The sequence below is a fragment of the Echinops telfairi genome, unplaced genomic scaffold, assembly GCF_000313985.2.
Source record: "Echinops telfairi isolate 266 unplaced genomic scaffold, ASM31398v2 ScPeMD7_7469;HRSCAF=8507_1, whole genome shotgun sequence".
Lineage (NCBI taxonomy): Eukaryota > Metazoa > Chordata > Mammalia > Afrosoricida > Tenrecidae > Echinops > Echinops telfairi.
In genome coordinates, this window is record NW_022111373.1 from 114,327,949 (window position 1) to 114,347,329 (window position 19,381).

Below are 19,381 nucleotides of genomic sequence, written 5' to 3' on the forward strand. Positions count from 1 at the left end.
CGTCTTGAGTCTTAAAAGCTTGAAGATAAAAAAGAGGCCATCTAGCTCAGAAGCAACAAAACCCACCTGGAAGAAGCACACCAGCCTGTGTGATCATGAGGTGTCGAAGGGATCAGGTATCAGGCATCAAAGAACAAAAAAATCATAGCATTGTAAATGAGGTGAGTGCAGAGTGGAGACCAAAAGCCCATCTTTAGGTAACTGGACACCCCCTTACTGAAGGGTCACGGGAAGGAAACAAACCAGTCAGGGTATAGGGCAGCAACGATGAAACATACAACTTTCCTGTAGTTCATAAATGCTTCCTTCTCCCAGTTTAATGATCCCAATTCTACCTTACATATCTGGCTAGACCAGAGGATGTACATTGGTACTGATAGGAACTGGAAACACAGGGAATCTAGGGACAAATAATCTCTTCAGGACCAGTGGTGAGAGTGGCGATACCGGGAGGGTGGAGGGAAGGTGGGGTAGAAAGGGGGGACCAATTACAAGGATCTACATATAACCCTCACCCCAGGGGATCGACAAGAGAAAAGTAGGTGAAGGGAGACGTAGGACAGTGTAAGATATGATAAAATAATAATAATTTATAAATTAATAAGGGTTCATGAGGGTGGAATGAGCGGGGAAGGAGGGAGAAAATCAGGAGCTGATATCAAGGGCTCAAGTAGAAAGCAAATGTTTTGAGAATGACGATGGCAACAAATGTACAAATGTGCTTGACACATGGATGTATGTATGGATTGTGATAAGAGTTGTATGATCTACCAATAAAATGATTTAAAAAATGCCACAGAAAATAGATTATTGTAAAAAAGATCAGGACCAATACTAATGGCCAACATACACAGGGTTATGAATATAAATGTTGAAAGAAATTGAAAAAAAAAAAAGATGAAATGAAGCAATAAAACATTTCTTCCTAAAGTAAAAGATGGACTAAGGTCTGGGTCTAATATAATTAATTGGGGTGGGGGAAGAACTCTTCTTCCTTTCTCAATGTAAGAAAATACACAACATACAAATGTATAAAACAATCTGATTGGACTTGCTAAATCAACTATAGAATTAAACCAAATATAAAGTAACATTACATATGCCTAACTGAAGTTTACAAAAAATAAGTAAACTAAGATTTATATAAACCAATTAAGTTCTTCTCAGACTTTATAATTTACTCTGAGACTTAATAGCTCATTTTAAAAGTATATATCTTATTTTGAATCTGCAAAAATAAACAAATGCAATAATATAATAAGACCCAGAGAAAGTGAGCCCACTCCTCACATATCTATGTAGTTAAGTACTCCATCATTTTAATCTTTTATCTTAATACCTGTTTTAATATTCGTTCTATAGATCCCTGATCCATTTTGCTTGTGACAGCATCTTTCCTCAGCCTTGCAGCAACAGTTCCCAGGTAATCAAGAGATGCTACTCTTAAAGCCATCTCTGTCGACTTGTTACTGAATTGATGAACCTAAACATCAAAATAGTTTTCCATTTAACTTAAAATACTGCAATATTATCATCAATAGCAATTTAACTGAAATTTCCACACCTACGTTATACTATTGGAAATTAATTTTTCTCCTTGTAATGTCCCTTTAAAGTTTTAGAAATCTGAGCATTTTTGATTAAAATAACAAGTTTTACGGGTTAAACCTTTTTAAGAAGAGAGTCAATATTTTTCAAATGAGATCTAAGAATTTCTTGAACTGGAATTCTTAGCCTACGAAATGCTAATTTGGTTTCAAAAGAGTATGTTACAGTTCACACCAAAAAAGTGATCCTATAACGCTTTGTAACAATTTGTATTGCAGACATTTAATTACAGTTTAAAAATAAAAAAAGAAATCACAATTTGTTTTTTTTTTCCATTTCTCCACATGATAGACCAAAGGAAAAAAGGTCTCATTCTTAGAGATATATTTTTAAAGATGACAGTCTACATTAATCAGTTTCATGCTTTGAAATGAATAACTACAATTAGATAAGACTCACTATTGAGAAATGTTTTTAACTAACAACATTAACACCTTGAAAATTAAAATAAAAAAATTTTTTAAAAAAAGCATTCCTTTCTTAAATAATGAAATTAAATTGCCAAATTTCACAACATTAAAAAATTCCCCACAAGGTTCTGATGATAATGTATACAGTTACGCACATGCAAAAAGAGAGATGCAATGGTCATATTTCCTTACACATTTTTAAAGAATTTCATCATCTGTGAATCAGAGTACATCCTCATTATGTTGTCTTCTAGTAATCTAATAATCTTTAAATGCTATACTCTTACCAACAGTCTCCCTAACAAACTAAGGAGTAGTTCAGCAGCTGGCCACTCAGGCTTATTGACTGTTGAAAGAAGGTCTTGAACAAAATTTTCAAACAGTGGTCTGTAATCTTCTTCACCTTGCTTACTACCACATCTGTACAAAGATAGATAATAAGAAGGCTGTGAATTCATTCATCCATTGTTAAGGCTGTGAATTTAGATGACATGCTCTCCAACATGAATGAAATTTTATTACTAAGGTTACTCCCTTCTGTATCTTGAAACAAGGTCCATTAATAAAATACAATTTTACATGAATCCATTTCTCAGTCTTCGTTTTCCCCCTTGGTTGAATTCACTAGTGGTACTGTGGGAAAAATAGAAGGCCATCTGCAATTATAAGGAATTTACAAACTCTGAAGCCCCAGGGACAGTTCTACTCTCTTATATGGTCATAATGAATCAGAATCAACTAGATGGCATTGGGTTGTGTAAAAAAATCATCTTTGATTAATATTAAGATGACTTTGTGACAGACAGAATCTATTTTTAAATTACCACTATTTTTCTCTCTAAATTCTTATCAAGGTTAATGTAACTTTGCTCCAAAAGTTTTCCAATCAAACAGAATGCCCCAAAATTTACTGAAGAAATTAAGAGAATTTTCCAAATTTATATGTAAACAAACCTAGAAAGCTTGTAGATTTTTAAAACATTAATTGCATCATTTTAGAGAAACCAGGAATCCAGGAAAGAGAAAATGACTGATTTATTCAAGGTCCAGGATATGGCAGAACCTGACTTACTTTTCCTTAAAAGAAATGAACTATTCTCTAGTGAGTAGACAATATGAAAACAATCGACTCACTTTTTAAGGAAGATGGAGAGGAAGTTCTGGGCTGTCCGCATGGCTGTTTCATAAGAGTTGGTAATGACAACATCTTGATCAACCTGGAGAAAAAGGAATATAATTTCAACTTGCAGCTATAAGAAGAAATAACCCACAAGTCAGTTAGCTTACTCACCAGCCCACTTAATACTGACTTAGTGATAAGTTTACATACAAACATGACTCAACCCTAATATACATACATAAAGAGCTAAAGCCCTAATTAGTTTACTAAATGTGTTTGGTACCCTATTAAAAACAAATAAAAATGAGATTTTACTTTAATTTACTTAAATATGTAAATGCCTGACACAGGAGTGGCACACGTGGTTTGCACTCTCCTGCTATTCTAAAGGTTAGCAGTTTGAACCCATCCAGCTGTTCTGTGGATCAGTGTGCCTAAAGACTACAACAAAGTCCTGTGGAGCCCTGTCTACTTTGTGACACATGAGGGAGACATAAGCCCAGAGCTGACTGGGATAACGACAAAACAACAGAGTGACAAATGTGGTTAATATACGTAACATCAAGAGTTACTTAGTATGATCTAAAGCAGAAAAAAAATAAACTCACTTATTCGATAGAAAATTTAAAATGAGATTTCAAACTCAAACAAGCCACTGCCATCTTGGTGCATTCTGACTCATAGACCTCCTACAAAGTTTACAAATCTTTGTAGGAACAGATAGCCTTATCTTTCTCCTGCAGGTGGGCTGGTGTATTCAAACCACTGACCCTACTGTCTGCCTCATAGTGATACCAGGGCAGGCTATACAAAGGTAGTTTAATAGTTGTGGAAACCCAAAATACAAATAAACACAGTAAAAATGGGTCAAGCTCAGTAGTAATCAGGAAAATGTAGAATAAAACAGGATACCATTTCATGCTAAACAACAACACAACTCCAAAGAGTACAAATAATAAACTAGAACACTGCTTTGGAAAGACCAAACTGATGACTTCCAATTAAATATATGTGTTAAAAAAAAATCTGTATCTCTCTCTATAAATAACGGCAAGTAAAGTAATATTGCTACTATAGTGACAGTTCATACATGCAGGGCTTTATTCCAAACATGTGTTAAAACATGCCTGTTATCAATTTCAAAGCGAAGCATGAGATTTTCAGTGGCTATGTCCTCCAAAGAGGGTAGCCAATTCCTTCTTGGTACTTGTATGTGAATAAAGAAGAGGCACTTGTGCGAATGGAACAAGAGAAAAGGCGTGCAACAGGGTTGAATTCTCTCACAATACAGATTCAGTCTGTATGCTGAACAAGAAGCTGGATTACATGAAGAAGAATATGGTATCAGGATTGGAGGAAGGCTCATTAACAACCTGAGATATGCAGATGACACAACTTTGCTTACTCAAAGTGAGGAGGACTTGAGGCATTTGCTGATGAAGATCAAGGACTTTAGCTTTTAGTACGTATTACAACTAAATGAAAAGAAGAACAAAATCTTCAAAACTGGACCAATACGTAGCATCATGATAAATGGAGATGAGATTCAAGTTGTCAAGGATTTTGTCTTGTTTGTCTCCACAATCAATGCTATGAAAGCAGCAGCCAAGAGATCAAAAGCCGAGTTAGGTATATTTACAGCAAAAGACCTCTTCGGAGTACTGAAAAGCAAGGATGTTTCTTTGAGAACTAAGGTGCGCCTGACCCAAGCTCATGGTATTTTCAATTGCCTCATATACAGATGAAAGTTGGACACGGAATTAGTTAGACCAAAGCATCAAGAAGAATTAATGCATTTGAATTGGGGTGCTGGAGAAGAATATCAAAAGTCCCAAAGGACAAACAAGTATGTCTTGCAAGAATTAAGGTCAGAGTATTCCTTAGGAGCAAGAATGGCCAAACTTTATATTTTGGCCCTGTTTTTAGGGGAGACCAGTCTCTGGAAAAGGACATCAGGCTTGATAGAGAGGCAGCAAAAAAGAGGAAGACCTTCGAAGAAGTCACTGACACAGTGGTTGCAAAAATAGATTCAGGCACAGGAATCGTTGTGAGGATGTCCTAGGACCTTGCAGTGTGTCAAAAACAACCCACAATGACACCTAACAACAATTGTGATTCGTGGATATCTGCTGACAAGTTCTTTCAGTAATACACTTGGTCTTAATCTTAGTAAAGGGTCCAATCACAGCATTGGCTTCTGAGATCTGCCAGGCCAGGTTATTTCAAGTCAGAGAGGTCAGCGCAGAATGTTAAGGTGACTGTATTTTTTTAAAAAAGACTTCTAAGGGGTAATCTTGAGAGATTTTTCTCAAAGGACACAAGATAATCATGAGGGCCTTTTAGGAGAAGAGATAAAAGAAAACAGGAAACTCCTTTTAGAATAAGAGATTTAAGAAAACAGAAAATTAGCCTGGTGAGAAAAAGGTCAGGAAAGCTGTGCCCAGAATTTTTTCCCAAATGTGACAATGAAACTTGGGATGAAATGAAATTAATTACTTAACGCTCTTCAATCTAACTCTATAACTACTATTAAATGATTGGGTGGGACCAAGCAAATAAGGCATCGAGGTCTCTAAGCTGGGATTTGGTCAGTCTTGTCATCGCAGGAACAAAGAAATCTGTGACCAGCAAGAAAGAAGAGTCACCAGAGGAGCACAGGGAGTCTCTACTGTCTGAAGTAGAAGCAGCAGAGGCTGTAACGCTGAGAACATGAGACAGAGCAGATGGGCAACATGGAGAACGGGAAGCAGAGAGCTTCCTAGCCCACAGATCAAGGCAGAGGCCAAGTACCGTGTGGCTAAGAGGCTGAGGACCAGAGGGAATCTTAGCTGTGAAGATGTGCTATTGTGGACAAAAGACTGCATTCTTAAGTTGTTTTTTCAATTCTTTTATTTCTGTTCTAATTTCGTTGTTGTTTATATAAATCATTTTATCGGGGTCTTGTACAAGTCTTACCACAATCCATCCATCCATTGTGTCAAGCACATTTGTACATTTGTTGCCATCATCATTCTCAAAAACTTTCTTTCTACTTTACCCCTTGGTATCAGCTCATTTCCCCCTCTCCCCCACCCTGACTTGTGGTAATCTGTGAACTTCCTTAGTAAACGCCCCTAATTGTGAGCACTGTGTGTAGTCACTGCACCAGATAACTGAACACAGGAACAAGTACAGTGTGGAGAAAGTAGAGTGCTGTAGGAGGAACGGCTGGTGTGAGAATAGGTTAAGCAGGATGAATGCTGCTTTGACTTGGCATGGATTTCTCCTCCTCTGTGCAGCCAGAGGTCAGATGGGGCCTCCATGACACTATCTCACAACTGTTCCTTCTTTGACAGCAGTGAGGGGTGACCTACCTTACCCTATGCACCCTAAAGTCCCCATATTGCCTCTTCAGACTTGTTTGTTCCCCAAACTCAAAGGACACTCAAAAGCAACACAATTTGAATTCCTCAAGAATGTCAGAACTGTTGCTTTGATAAGGTGTAAACTGAAGACCACAGAATTCTACAAGGAAGGTTTAGAGACGTGGAACACTCCCCTTCTGAAATGTGTAGAACTAGATAGAGCATAGGTTAAGAAAAAAAATAGCTTCACATTTAAAAATTTTTGTTTAATAAAGATTTCTGTGATTTTGCAACACTTTTTAACTTACCTTTTTAAACTATGATACGATTCTACTTCTAAATATGCACCTACAGAAACACTCGCTTTAAGTTGAAAATGGTATGATTTATGCATATCCAAAACCATGTTCACTGAAAACAATTTGTAAATATGTCACCACGATATTATTTATGATATTTTGATCCCATTTATCTTGAACTTCTGCTGAAGCAAAACTACAGAACTTGGAAAAATGATAAAATTTGACAGATAAAAGCTACAAATCCAAAAGCAAACCTTAGTCCGAGCACATAAACTCATTTTCCAAAGGAATTTCCGAAAAATTCTATTATGCTACACATTAATATATACATGCACATTAAAATATATATTGTTAATATAAATTCTCCAATATTTCATTAGAGACTTAATGGGATATGGTACTAGCTTCCATTTTACAGCTGTGAAAACAAACTCTGGAAGATGAGTGGCCTGGTCCTTAAAAACTAATCTAAAAAAAACCTCCCAAAACTAATTTAGTGCCCTTAGAAGGTTCCTAATTCCAATCATAAAACCCTACTTAAGAGGCTCAGCTTTGCAAGTGTCAGAAAATATAGTGTTTCCTTATGTATAAGTACAATGTCATAAACCCTTTAAAATTCCTTACTTTTTTGTTTGAGTCCTCTTCTGAATTAGAGTCCTTCTCTGACGATGGTAGATGTACTACACATTGAATAAGTTGTAAAACCAGTGCTGTAACCATCTGGATATACATAGGTTCCCCATCCATATCACTACTATTTAACCTTTTAAGGAGAAAAAAAATGAGTACAAAGTTAATTTCATTTTTACATGCCACCTCTTATTTGAAAATTTCATATGTTTTACCAATAATATACCAGTTATTAGTGATTTTTGTTTAACTACAGTAAATTTAAAAAAGGAAATATTCAATCATTCTCTAATAATCAAGAGTCAACGAACATACAGCAAGTAGAAAATTCATAATGAAAAGAAAAACAAGCACAAGCTTATCAAAAGGATTCAAAAAGTATTAAAGAGCTCTAGAATTTCTAAAAGTCCATGCATTCTGACAATAACTTCTTTATTAAAATCAACTACATAGAGAGCTCTTGGCCAACAGTGCTGAAGTATGAGGTCATTGATACACATTACTAAATATTGCCATCTAAGTCATTTGTTATACAGCTATTTTGGAAAAATAATAATTATTTTATATGATGACACATTTTTCCCTCCAGGTCTAATAAATACAGATAATGTTAAAAAGTGACTAAAAATAATTATTTTAGAGAAGAGCGCCTTCAAAGCAATCCCTAAATAACTTTATGTGACAGCAGGTTAACACGTTTTGACCATTCAGGTATTATAATGATTAACAGGACAATTATCACCTATGCTGGTAAAGAACATGAGGACTCACACCAAAGCAGTTGATGACATTCCTTTATTTATGGTGTGGTCAGTGATTAGTATGGTTTGTAAAGTCTTCTTTAAACTCCCGTTGATTATTCCCATCTACTTATGGTTCTAAAATTGGGAAGGTTTTCTACATAGGGGACATTTGGGAGTTATCTGGAGATAATTTAGGTTGTCATTACTTGGAAAGGAAGGATTTCTATTGGTTTCCAGTGAGTAAAGATGGGAAATGCAGTTAAACATTATAATGAGTAGGCCCAAAATGGCAGTTTTGCTGAAGTTTCAATATCCTGTCAGAGATCTTTACACACAAGACTCCATGAACTTCCAGCTTTTCAATAAGCTGTACGATTCCAGACATCTAAGCTACTTTTCATGTTGTTCTGAGAGAATTGCTTTTCTTTTATTTGATCACTAGAACATACACAAAACAAAAACAGATGTACGATGGTTATAACAGAAGTTGTCATTATTCTCGACCTCTGGGACAATTAGATTACCTGAAATTCCTTAAACTCCTCTTACTAGTTGGTAATCTTGCAAGTGAAGTAAAAATCTCTTCCAAAATTAACTGCCGATGTTTTTCATATCTGGAGAATACCTGTTTAATAAAAATAAAATTCCAAATTAAGTTTATTATAATTAGAAAAAGAAAATTACTTATTAGTCTAATATTATCTCACAATAAGAAATACGATCTGCTATTTAAAATGATGCTGTTAACATCTCCACAGGTAGCAGATTTGCTCAATTTTAAAATTATTAATTAAAATACTCTTATAGAAGTCATTTACAAGCATATGGCAGTTTTTGGACATGGAAAGACACATTTAAATGATTAGAATCATAACTTTATTGTAAATGCTGAAGAATTATTAACTGAAATTCACATATTTATAATTGTTTAAAATTTGACAAAAATAGATTAACTAAAAAAAAATAGATGGAATTCTAAATTCATAAAAATCTGAGACACACTATAATATAGCTGTTATACTGAAATGGATCTACTACAAAACATGGATCTGCAAATTTTTGTTAGTTCTTACTGCCAGCTCATCAATTTGGACTACCAGAGGCCCTAGAGCAGTGGTTCTCAACCTTGCGAATGCTGTGACCCCTTAACACAGTTTCTCATTTTGATGACCCAACCATAAAATTATTTTCGTTGTTACTTCTTAACTGTAATTTTACAACTGTTATGAATCAGGCGCCCCCTGTGAAAGGGTCGTTTGACCCCCAAAGGGGTCACCACCCACAGGTTGAGAACCGCTGCCCTAAAGGATAGTGTAGAACTCCTCCTTTGGGTTTTCAAGACTGCAACTCTATATAGGGGTAGGAACCCGAAGGACTGCTTTGTGGCTTCCAACTGCTAATCTTTGAATTGCACAAGGTTAGCAATCCAGCATATAACCACTATGCTACCAGGCATGGCTGGCTTCTTTTTGTTAATTAGGATTAAATAACGTTAATATTATTTGGGTTCTTGGATGATGCACAGCTACCAGCTGAAAGTTTGGTGGTTTGAACCCAACTAGATGCACCTTGGAAGATGGGTCTGGTGATCTGCTTTTGAAATGTCACCAACTTGAAGACTCAATGGAATCATTCCACTCCGCACACTGAGTTTGCCATCATTCTGAACTGACTTGCGGAAGTAAAATGATAATTTACTTTGAGAGTAACCTAAAAGTAAATAGGGATTGATGGAAATGATACTTACTGCAGTTACTAGTTTAATGGCACACAACTGTAGTTCACTGACATTTTCCACAAAAAATGGTGTTATTCCCATCGATGACACCTGTTAAAAAAGCCAATGCACGCCTTTGGTTGATTTTAATAACATTCTATCTCATTAAATTCATGTATTTATTGGGAAACACTGAGAGGACATTTTCTTTTGCCTCATCGAATAAGCATCTAGTCCTTTCTTTGTTCTCCTTTACCCTCAAGTATATTAGCTTGTATAACAGGTACCTTTTTCATAGCTGCCATTTCCCTGAAATTCACCATGTGGATTGAGGAATGTCAAGGGACTATAAAGAAACAAAACCATATAGCTACTCTAGATAAAAATATCCTCATATAGTATAAAGGAAATGTTAATATTATCTTTAAAAGATTTAACTTAGAATTCACACTACATTCACCTCAAAATGTATAATTTTAAAATATTCTTGAACTTTTATTTCTTTAATTTCCATTGATCATATTCTGAATTTAAAATATAATTGAGCACACTAATAATAATCAGACTCTTCACAATTAAATCATTTGGTCTAAAAATATACAGAAATGCTTCATAAAAATTTACCTGAAGAATTGTTGTGTCTGTTAGAAGTTGTATCTCTAGCAATTCTGATAAACTGCTAACAATGTCACAAACTTTGTTATAAAGCATTACTATCACTCTCTGCTTATGGGTAGAACATTTGGCCCGCTTTGCCTTTGAACTCAGTAAGCCACCTAAATTGAAAAAAATCAAAACAAGAAATTTTGAATCCACATTAACAAAACTATTTTATGTACTATAAAGTAGATGCTTTTTGGTGATTTATAAATACAACTTGACAAAGTTAGTTATTAAAAGAAAAAAAATTATACTTTAGAAGATTTAATTAGTAAGTAAACATTCTTGTAACGTATAATTTATGGTACAATTTAGCGCCTATTAAATCCTTGTATCTAAACTATTGATCTTCATTTCTACGGCTTTTCACTGTAGTATAAAGTTTAAATTAAATGCAATTACAAATTAAGAGGCGATCAGATATAGACAATTTATAAGACTATATTTGTTTTCCCTCTCTCCAAATGCATGTATTAACTATTTCAATGCTCATTTATAAAAGTTGACTATCAAGAATTATTGTATACCTCTTGCTTCAATCCATCTGGTAGATAACTACGGTTTTGAGTAGAATTTGAGGAAATTAGTAAATGGAACCAAAAGCTAATGTTATCTAGATTAATCAACAGTTCTATAACCTAGCCAGTTGCAAAATCAAACTGTTTATTACAATTTTTGTGATGATCTAGTTATTAAAATGGCATCCTTATGTCACTGAATTCTCATCCATACAAAGAAATTACATAATAGACTATTTTGATATGACACTCAACTACAAATATAAAAGGCCAAACTAACCTCCATGAGGATCTAGTCTGTAAACAGGATCGTACTGAGGATAAAGTGTATTCTGTAAATGAAATTTAGTGTACTGTATAACTCTTTCAATCACATCTTCGATGTACACAGCTTTTGGCATGTTAGGAGATGTCATGATATTGATAGTTGTAAGACAAGCATCTGCTGATTTTGTAACTCTTTCCATAATAAGGTCTCTCCACAATCTTTCTTCTTCTTCTGTATCATTATTCTATAAAATAATACATTGTTAAGGAACTGGAAACATTTGTAGGCTTAAAAAATAAAACAAATTACCATAGATTTGGCTGTTATGGAGTAAGAATTTTGGTGTGGATATTCTTGCAGAAACCTCAGCAATGAAGTACAAATACTGATTATTACTTTACATAAACTTTGGTTTAAATGTTTTCAAACATGATATATTCAATTTACAATTATCACCACTAGATGACACTCTACCAGTGAAGTTCTAGAAGTTTTTATCACCTTTTTACAAGTCTCAGAATGTGGTTTTGGATTAAAATGGAATCAAATTAGGCAAAAACATTATGATAGCAATAAAAAATAAACTTAAAATTCTGCTTGTTGTTATAAGACCAAAGCAAAAATTAAAACAATGGAAACAAAAGTTTTACATCTTGGTATACTAGCTTTTCACCAAACTGACACTGAAAGTGTCAGTTATGAAGACTATTGAAAACATACCGTATATACTAGAGTATAAGCCGACTCAACTATCAGCCGAGGCACCCAATTTTCCACAAAAACTGCATTAAAAATGTGCTGACACTAACCCACCCAAGGGGAGGGGACTGTTTATATCTCCACAGGTAAAGAGGGACCAGACTTCTACCCGGTACTCCAAGATGTGAATGCAACATGTTGGCATGGAGTAGGAAACCCGTGGAGAGGCTGGCCACAATCCCAACTACATGGACACCTGTCCTTTCCCCCAGAAGCATTTATTTCAGAGGACAGCACTGAATCTGCAATCCCGGGAGAGGGACATGTCTGATCAGAGCACAGGGGAGCAAATGAAGGGGTAGGAAGAGAGAGTGGAGCACATCCTGGCCCACCAAGCCTTGAAGACGATATTCCCACTCAGAGCAGCCAATTCACAGAGAAGACCATATGGCCCCACTATGAGACACGACATCCCTCACTGACCCATAGTCCAACGGGACAAAACACTGGAGACACATTGTGGGAACTGTATCCGATCTGATCCCACCACACGTAGGCAAAACACTAAGGGCATGCAACAGACCAGCAAATGGAACAGAGCAACGAAGTCCCCAGGGAATACCAAAAATATACTTTGGGGCCAGGGCTTGGCACCCCATCAGACTCGACCAGAAAACACTCCTAAAGGCCAACATACAGTCCTTGAATTAACTACAGGGTTTTCTTTGTTGTTGTTTTGTGTGTGTCATTGGCTTTTTGTTTTTGTTATTTTGTTTTCTATGGTTGCTTTGTTTTGCTCTGTCTTGTTTTTGTGCTTGTTATTATCTCTGCAGCAATCTGGAGGAGAAAACAATGGGATTGGTGGTTGGGGTGGGGGACATGGGAGAGGGGGAGGTGAGGGGAAAGGAAGTGGTGTTAACAAACCCAGGGACAAGGGAACAACAAGTGATCCAAATCGGTGGTGAGGAGGGTGTAGGAGGCCTGGTAGGGCGTGATAAAGGGTAATGTAACCGAGAGGAACTACTGAAACCCAAATGAAGGCTGAGCATGATAGTGGGACAAGAGGAAAGTAAAAGGAAATAGAGGAAAGAACCAGGAGTCAAAGAGCATTTACAGAGGTCTAAATAAAGGCATGTACATATATAAATCTATTTATATATGAGGATGTGGAAATAGATCTATGTGCGTATATTTACAGATTTAGTATTAAGGTAGTAGTTGAACATTGAGCTTCCATTCAAGTACTCCCTCAATGCAAGAATACTTTCTTCTATTAAACTGGCATTCCATGATGCTCACCTTCCTGACACAACCGCTGAAGACAAAGCAGGTGCATATGCAAATGTGGTGAAGAAAGCTGATGGTGCCCGTCTATCAAAAGATATAGCATCTAGGGTCTTAAAGACTTGAAGGTAAACAAGTGGTCATTTAGTTCAGAAGCAACAAAGCCCACATGGAAGAAGCACACCAGCCTGTGTGATCACAAGGTGTCGAAGGGATCAGGTTATCAGGCATCAGAGAACAAAAATCAAATCATTGTGAATGAGGGGAAGGGCACATTGGGGACCCAAAACCCATCTATAGGCAACTGGACATCCCCTTACAGAAGGGTCGTGGGGAGATGAGCCAGTCAGGGTACAGAGTAGAAATGATGAAACATACAACTTTCCTCTAGTTCCTAAATGCTTCCTCCCCCATACTATCATGATCCCAAATCTACCTACAAATCTGGCTAGACCAGAGGATGTACACTGGTACAGATAGGAAATGGAAACACAGAGAATCCAGGGCAGATGATCCCTCCAGGACCAGTGGTGAGAGTGGCAATACCAGGAGGGTGGAGGGAAGGTGGGGTGGAAAGGGGGAACCGTTATAAGGATTTACATATAACCTCCTTTCTGGAGGATGGACAACAGAAAAGTGGGTGAAGGGAGATTCTGTACAGTGTAAGATATGACAAAATAATAATAATTTCTAAATTATCAAGGGTTCATGAGGGAGAGGGGAGCGGGGAGGAGGGCTGAAAATGAGGAGCTGATACCAAGGGCTCAAGCAGAAAGCAAATGTTTTGAGAATGATGATCACAACAAATGTACAAATATGCTTGACACAATGGGTGTATGTGATTGTGATTAAAAATTGTACGAGCCCCCAATAAAATGATTAAAAAAGAAAAGTGCTGAACAAACTCATCTTATACACAAGTATATACAGTAAATCAGTTTCTAAAATGGCAATTCATCAACTGACCGATCACTTGACATTACAATCAAGAAGAAATGCCTTTATATTCTATGGATACTTATATATTGGTAAAGTATATTTGGGGGCAAATGAAAGGAAAAATATTTAAAGTAGAAAGGTACTTTCTAATTAGCAATGCCTAAAAATTTGATTACCTTTTCCCCTAATTTCTTAGAGTTTAATTTTTCTCCTTAAAAGATAAACTAGCTTTCTTTTGTTAAGGTCTGTATCATTAAATATCGTGATATCAGATCAATTTTAATTTACACAGTATTTTAAAAGAGCGTTAGAAAGCTAGGGCAAATTGTGGTGAAGAAAGCTGATGGTGCCCGGCTATCAAAAAGTATAGCGTCTGGGGTCTTAAAGGCTTGAAGGTAATCAAGCTGCCATCAAGCTCAGAAGCAACAAAGCCCACATGGAAGAAGCACACCAGCCTATGCAACCACGAGGTGTCAAAGGGATCAGGTGTAAGGCATCATCAGAACAAAAAATCTTACCATAGTGAATGATGGGGGGAGTGCGGAGTGGAGATTCAAAGCCCATTAGTAGGCCGCTGGAGATCCCCTTGCAGAGGGGTCTCGGGGAGGAGATGAGCCAGTCAGGGTGCGATGTAACAATGATGAGAAATACAACTTTCCTCTAGTTCCTAAAGGTTTCCTTCCCGCTCCCACTACCATGACTCGAATTCGATCTTGCAAGACTGGCTAGACCAGAGGAGGTACACTGGTACAGATAGGAACTGAAAATAAAGGGAATCCAGGACGAATGAGCCCTATAGGACCAGTGGTGTGAGTGGCAAAACAGGGAGGGTGGTAAAGGGAGAATGGGTAGGAAATAGGGAACCGATTACATGGAACTGTGTGTGACCTCCTCCCTGAGGGACAGACAACCGAAAAGTGGATGAAGGGAGACGTCGGACAGGGCAAGATATGACAAAATACCCATTTATAAACTATCAAGGGCTCATGTGGGAGAGGGGAGCGGGGAGGGAGGGGAAAAATGAGGACCTAATGTCGGGGGTTTAAATGGAGAGAAAATGTTTTGAGAAACGATGTACAAATGCGCTTTACACAATTGATGTGTGTATGGATTGGGATAACAGTTGTATGAGCCCCTAATAAAATGTTAAAAAAGAGGAAAAAAAAAACAAAAAAAGAAAGCTAGGGCAAATTATAAAACTAGGATAAAGTAAACTGCCTGGGACACAGGCTATTTGTTTTAACTGGTTTATAAAACATTACAATCAAGATAATACTGCTTTTGATGCAAACATGGTAAGATGTAGTAACACTTGTAGCTAACAATTACTGAAAATTTACAATGGAACTTACACACGTGTCCGAGGACTGTACATTAATTTACTTAATCTGTTCAACTTGTTGAGCTAGGTATAAAAATGTCATTTAAGGATTAATGCTTTAAGATAAGTTAGGTTTCTAACTACCACTGTTTCCAGGAAAGGTCAGAAAAAGGAATTACTGCCTGAATGAAGGTCATAAAACTAGAAATAACAAGCTCAAATTAAGTAATATACAATTTCCCTGATAAATGAAAGTTGTTAATGAAAACAGACTCATACCTTAGAAATATTAAGGTTAAAATCGACAATATGGATCTTATACTTACATGATTTAACAAAGTAGAAAGCTTTGACCCATCCTGTATATTCTTCTCCAAGATATTTAAGACTTTCACAGTTTTGTCAGTTGAAAGCTAAAATAGCAACATAAATTCTTTAATCAATCACTCATAAAAAGTGAAATGAAAGGAATACAATTGTTTAAAAGAGTTATTCCTTTTAAGCTGTGAGAGATATAACATTACCACCCTCTTAAAGAATGGGAAAAGCTTTCTTTCCCCACATATATTCTTGGCTCAAATCTCCATCAGGCAGAGCATTAATCCCTTGTTTCTAAAGGAAAGCAGAGCCAATACAGAATGGGCATTTATACGTGTTATTAGTTTAACTCCTATCACATAGCTAGGTTGACTGGGTTTGTTCTCATGGCTGGCTACCTGCTCTTCTGGTAGTGACACTGAACATGCATATGAACACAACAGGTTATATAGACTGCACCTGCTCATTTAGTTATAATATAGTTTCTACACTACAGCAGGTATCTTAAAACCCAAGCTACTACTCAGTAATAGAACCATGCATTTTGAAAGCTATGAATGTAGAAAGCTCTTTTATTATGCATGTCTATTTTTTATTTCTTACTCCACTTTTAAAAAAAGATAGTCCATATGGAGGATCTGTCAGAAAACAACTATTACTTATATTCTATTTACTGAGCAGTTAGTTCTCTTTGTGGGCTTCTACCATGGTGGTTAGACTCAACCAATTCAGTCAGAAAAATCAAATCAGGTCAATACGCTGCAGTTTAGTCCAGTCTGTTTACTCACTCTGGGAGACAGACACTAACTAGTTCTCCCTAATACTCCTTTAGGTCACTTCTGGAACTATTGGAACGTCTAAGCTTAGTAGTCCATAGACTGTAACTACTAAGACTTTTGACAAAATTTTTGCCCTTGAAAATACTCATCAAATTGGCCTTCTAAAATAATAAATATTAATTATATATTAGCCCCCCAGGAAACTGATGTCATATACCCAAGCATAAAATAAGTCAGTAAGTACCTTCCTAACTGCACACAGGAACATCAATGTGAACTACAGCACATTCAGTGTTGGTGATTATATGGTTTGTCTATTTGGATTTAATAGTCATGTTAACTGTACATTTATTATTAGGAAAATATATAATGTATAAATAAATATTGAATAATTGATCATATTTTAACTTAGAGGGAAGAAAAAGAAAATAATTTCCAGTTTACAAACCAAAACAAAAACCTAAGCAAAATGGCTTAGATTGTTTCAAATCAATTCCATAGGTAAACATTTTTTTTTGCTACTCTAAAAGCACAAATTATTAGTTTTACTTCATAGGCCAAGAAATTTAAGAGTAGGCAGATGATTCTACATAACGGGGACGTCCCCTGATTGCGAGGAAAGGGATTTGCCTTGTTTCTGCCTATCAATCGTGGTTTTATAGAGAGTGAAAAATGGCTGATGAACGTGATAGGAAGCCATCCCTTGATGCAACAATAGTTGCAACTACTGTTTGAAGTTTTTGTTCATGACAGAATATTCTGCCACTCCCCAAGTACGACTACTTTTAAGCAACAAAGAACTCACTCACAAAAAGAAAAGTTATCATAAAACACACAGCAGTGAGGCTACGCACTAAATAAAAATGCTGTAGCATTTAACTGCCTGGGAAGTAATGTTGAAACTTTTATGGCTCTAAGTGGCAAAAGCATAGGCAAAAACATTCTTCGTGTATTTCTATATTTAAACAATCTAAATGTTTGAGAAATTTAAAAAAAAAGTAAAAAAATATGCCCTTTTACAGGTAGTCTGATTTTCTTTAGAATAATTTAGAGCAGAATATTCTTTTTATTCAAGATAGTTGCTTTCTCAAAAAAGAATTCAGTTAAGACTTTCAGAAGGCAATTATAAATTTTCATTCTTATCCATTCATGGAAACTTTATACTCTATGCTGACAGATTTAAATTAATTTAAAGCATTACAACAATTTTACTTGAGAGAGATACCTTATCCATTATACCCATTGCTTTAATTTTAGCGGATTCACTGCCGAGTTCATTAAGCTGATGTTTTCCTAAGAGCAGCTCCTGAGGAATTTCATCATCATCACCTGAAAAACCAAACCATATCAAACCAAACCAAACCAAGAAAGGCACAGGTTAAGTAAAAGAAACAGCTAAAAAATGTTTAATAAAATTGTGGACTTAAGTATGAACAAGCAAAAAAACAGCCATTTAAGAGACCTCTCTGTAAACCTCAAACTCTGAATGAAAGCGGGCAAGGATTAAAATTAAAAGTTCTGACTATGATGGGAAGATGCAATAGCTGCTAGCTTGTCTTTACTACTTTAGATATACTATTGACCCTTCTCATCCATGCTCTCTGCCCCAGGAGGCTGACCTGTGTGGACTACATCAACAGTCTCCCATGCCCTCTGGCTTCTGTTTGGGCTCAGCCAGTGGGTGCCCTGTCAGAAGATCAAAGAGAAGGAAAGTGAGGTCAGGGTATTTATATCCCTGAGTCCTTCCTTGCACCGTTGCCACAGGCTGGTTATCCAACCAAAAGGTTACAGCTTCTGTCAAGGCTGCCTGCTCTGCATCCTCCCCACCACCCCCACCTACTGAGTTCTGGTAGAACTTCTCTTTCCTCTAGTTCTTTTATATACTTGCACAAGTGGTTACAATTCTGTGGCTATTACTCCAGGGTTCGGGAACTATTCTGGTCCCATCTTTGTAACTGATCTCATTTAAATCAACCCTCTCCAAATTACCCTAATTTGAGAATGTTATCTTTTTCTTGTTGGGACCCTATATGATAGAGGGCCAATTCTCAGTCTAGTACTGGAAAATTTCAAAAATGATGAAACTGATTCTCTAAATAATTAGAAAAGCATTTCTAACACTTAGATAAGTAATACTTACAAAGTACATTAAAGAATTATATGCCTCCAGGAAATTATTAGCCAGAAGATCTATTAACATAAAAATTAAGGTAACTCCTATGACTTTTGAATATAATTAGGCACTAGTGATTATATGAGCTGAAGGTGGCATGATATTGTTAACGGTAGCTCTAACAATGGTTAAGGACTTTGTTATCGATTTTTCATATTTATAGGCATACTCTTTATGTAGTATTATAAAAATATTACAGAAATATAACATCCTATGCTCTAAATGGTTTTTACTTTATTACTTTCTGTATTAGACTTTGAACTGTTAAAAGCCAGGGGCTGGGGAGTTACTTATTTTTACAAAACCAATGGCAAATAAGTATTCTATAAATATTAGCCATTAATATAAACAGAAGTATTGTGTATCTTTGCTCATATTTCGTACTGTCTTCAAGTCAACTCATAGTGTCCCTCATAAAACTCTTTCTTTGTGGTAGCAGACAGCTTCATCTTTCTTCTGCTGTTGTGTTTGGCTCCTGACCCTACAATTAACAGTCCAATGTCTAACCAACAGCACCATCAAACCAAAGCCAAATTCACTACTGAGTC

General features: G+C 36.2%; 1 protein-coding gene across 2 annotated transcripts in view; it reads right to left on the reverse strand.

Moving 5' to 3' along the window:
• NIPBL (NIPBL cohesin loading factor) overlaps positions 1–19,381 on the reverse strand; it is a 223,264-nt gene that overhangs the window by 46,307 nt on the left and 157,576 nt on the right. For both annotated transcript variants that reach the window (XM_004698075.2, XM_045285402.1), the window contains exons 15-24: positions 17,886–17,989; positions 15,890–15,976; positions 11,333–11,564; positions 10,499–10,650; positions 9,905–9,985; positions 8,682–8,782; positions 7,409–7,547; positions 3,153–3,235; positions 2,306–2,438; positions 1,340–1,483 (exon numbers count right to left, since the gene is read on the reverse strand). In XM_004698075.2, the coding sequence (XP_004698132.1) occupies positions 1,340–1,483; positions 2,306–2,438; positions 3,153–3,235; positions 7,409–7,547; positions 8,682–8,782; positions 9,905–9,985; positions 10,499–10,650; positions 11,333–11,564; positions 15,890–15,976; positions 17,886–17,989 (1,256 nt within the window). The remainder of the gene's footprint in view (positions 1–1,339; positions 1,484–2,305; positions 2,439–3,152; positions 3,236–7,408; positions 7,548–8,681; positions 8,783–9,904; positions 9,986–10,498; positions 10,651–11,332; positions 11,565–15,889; positions 15,977–17,885; positions 17,990–19,381) is intronic.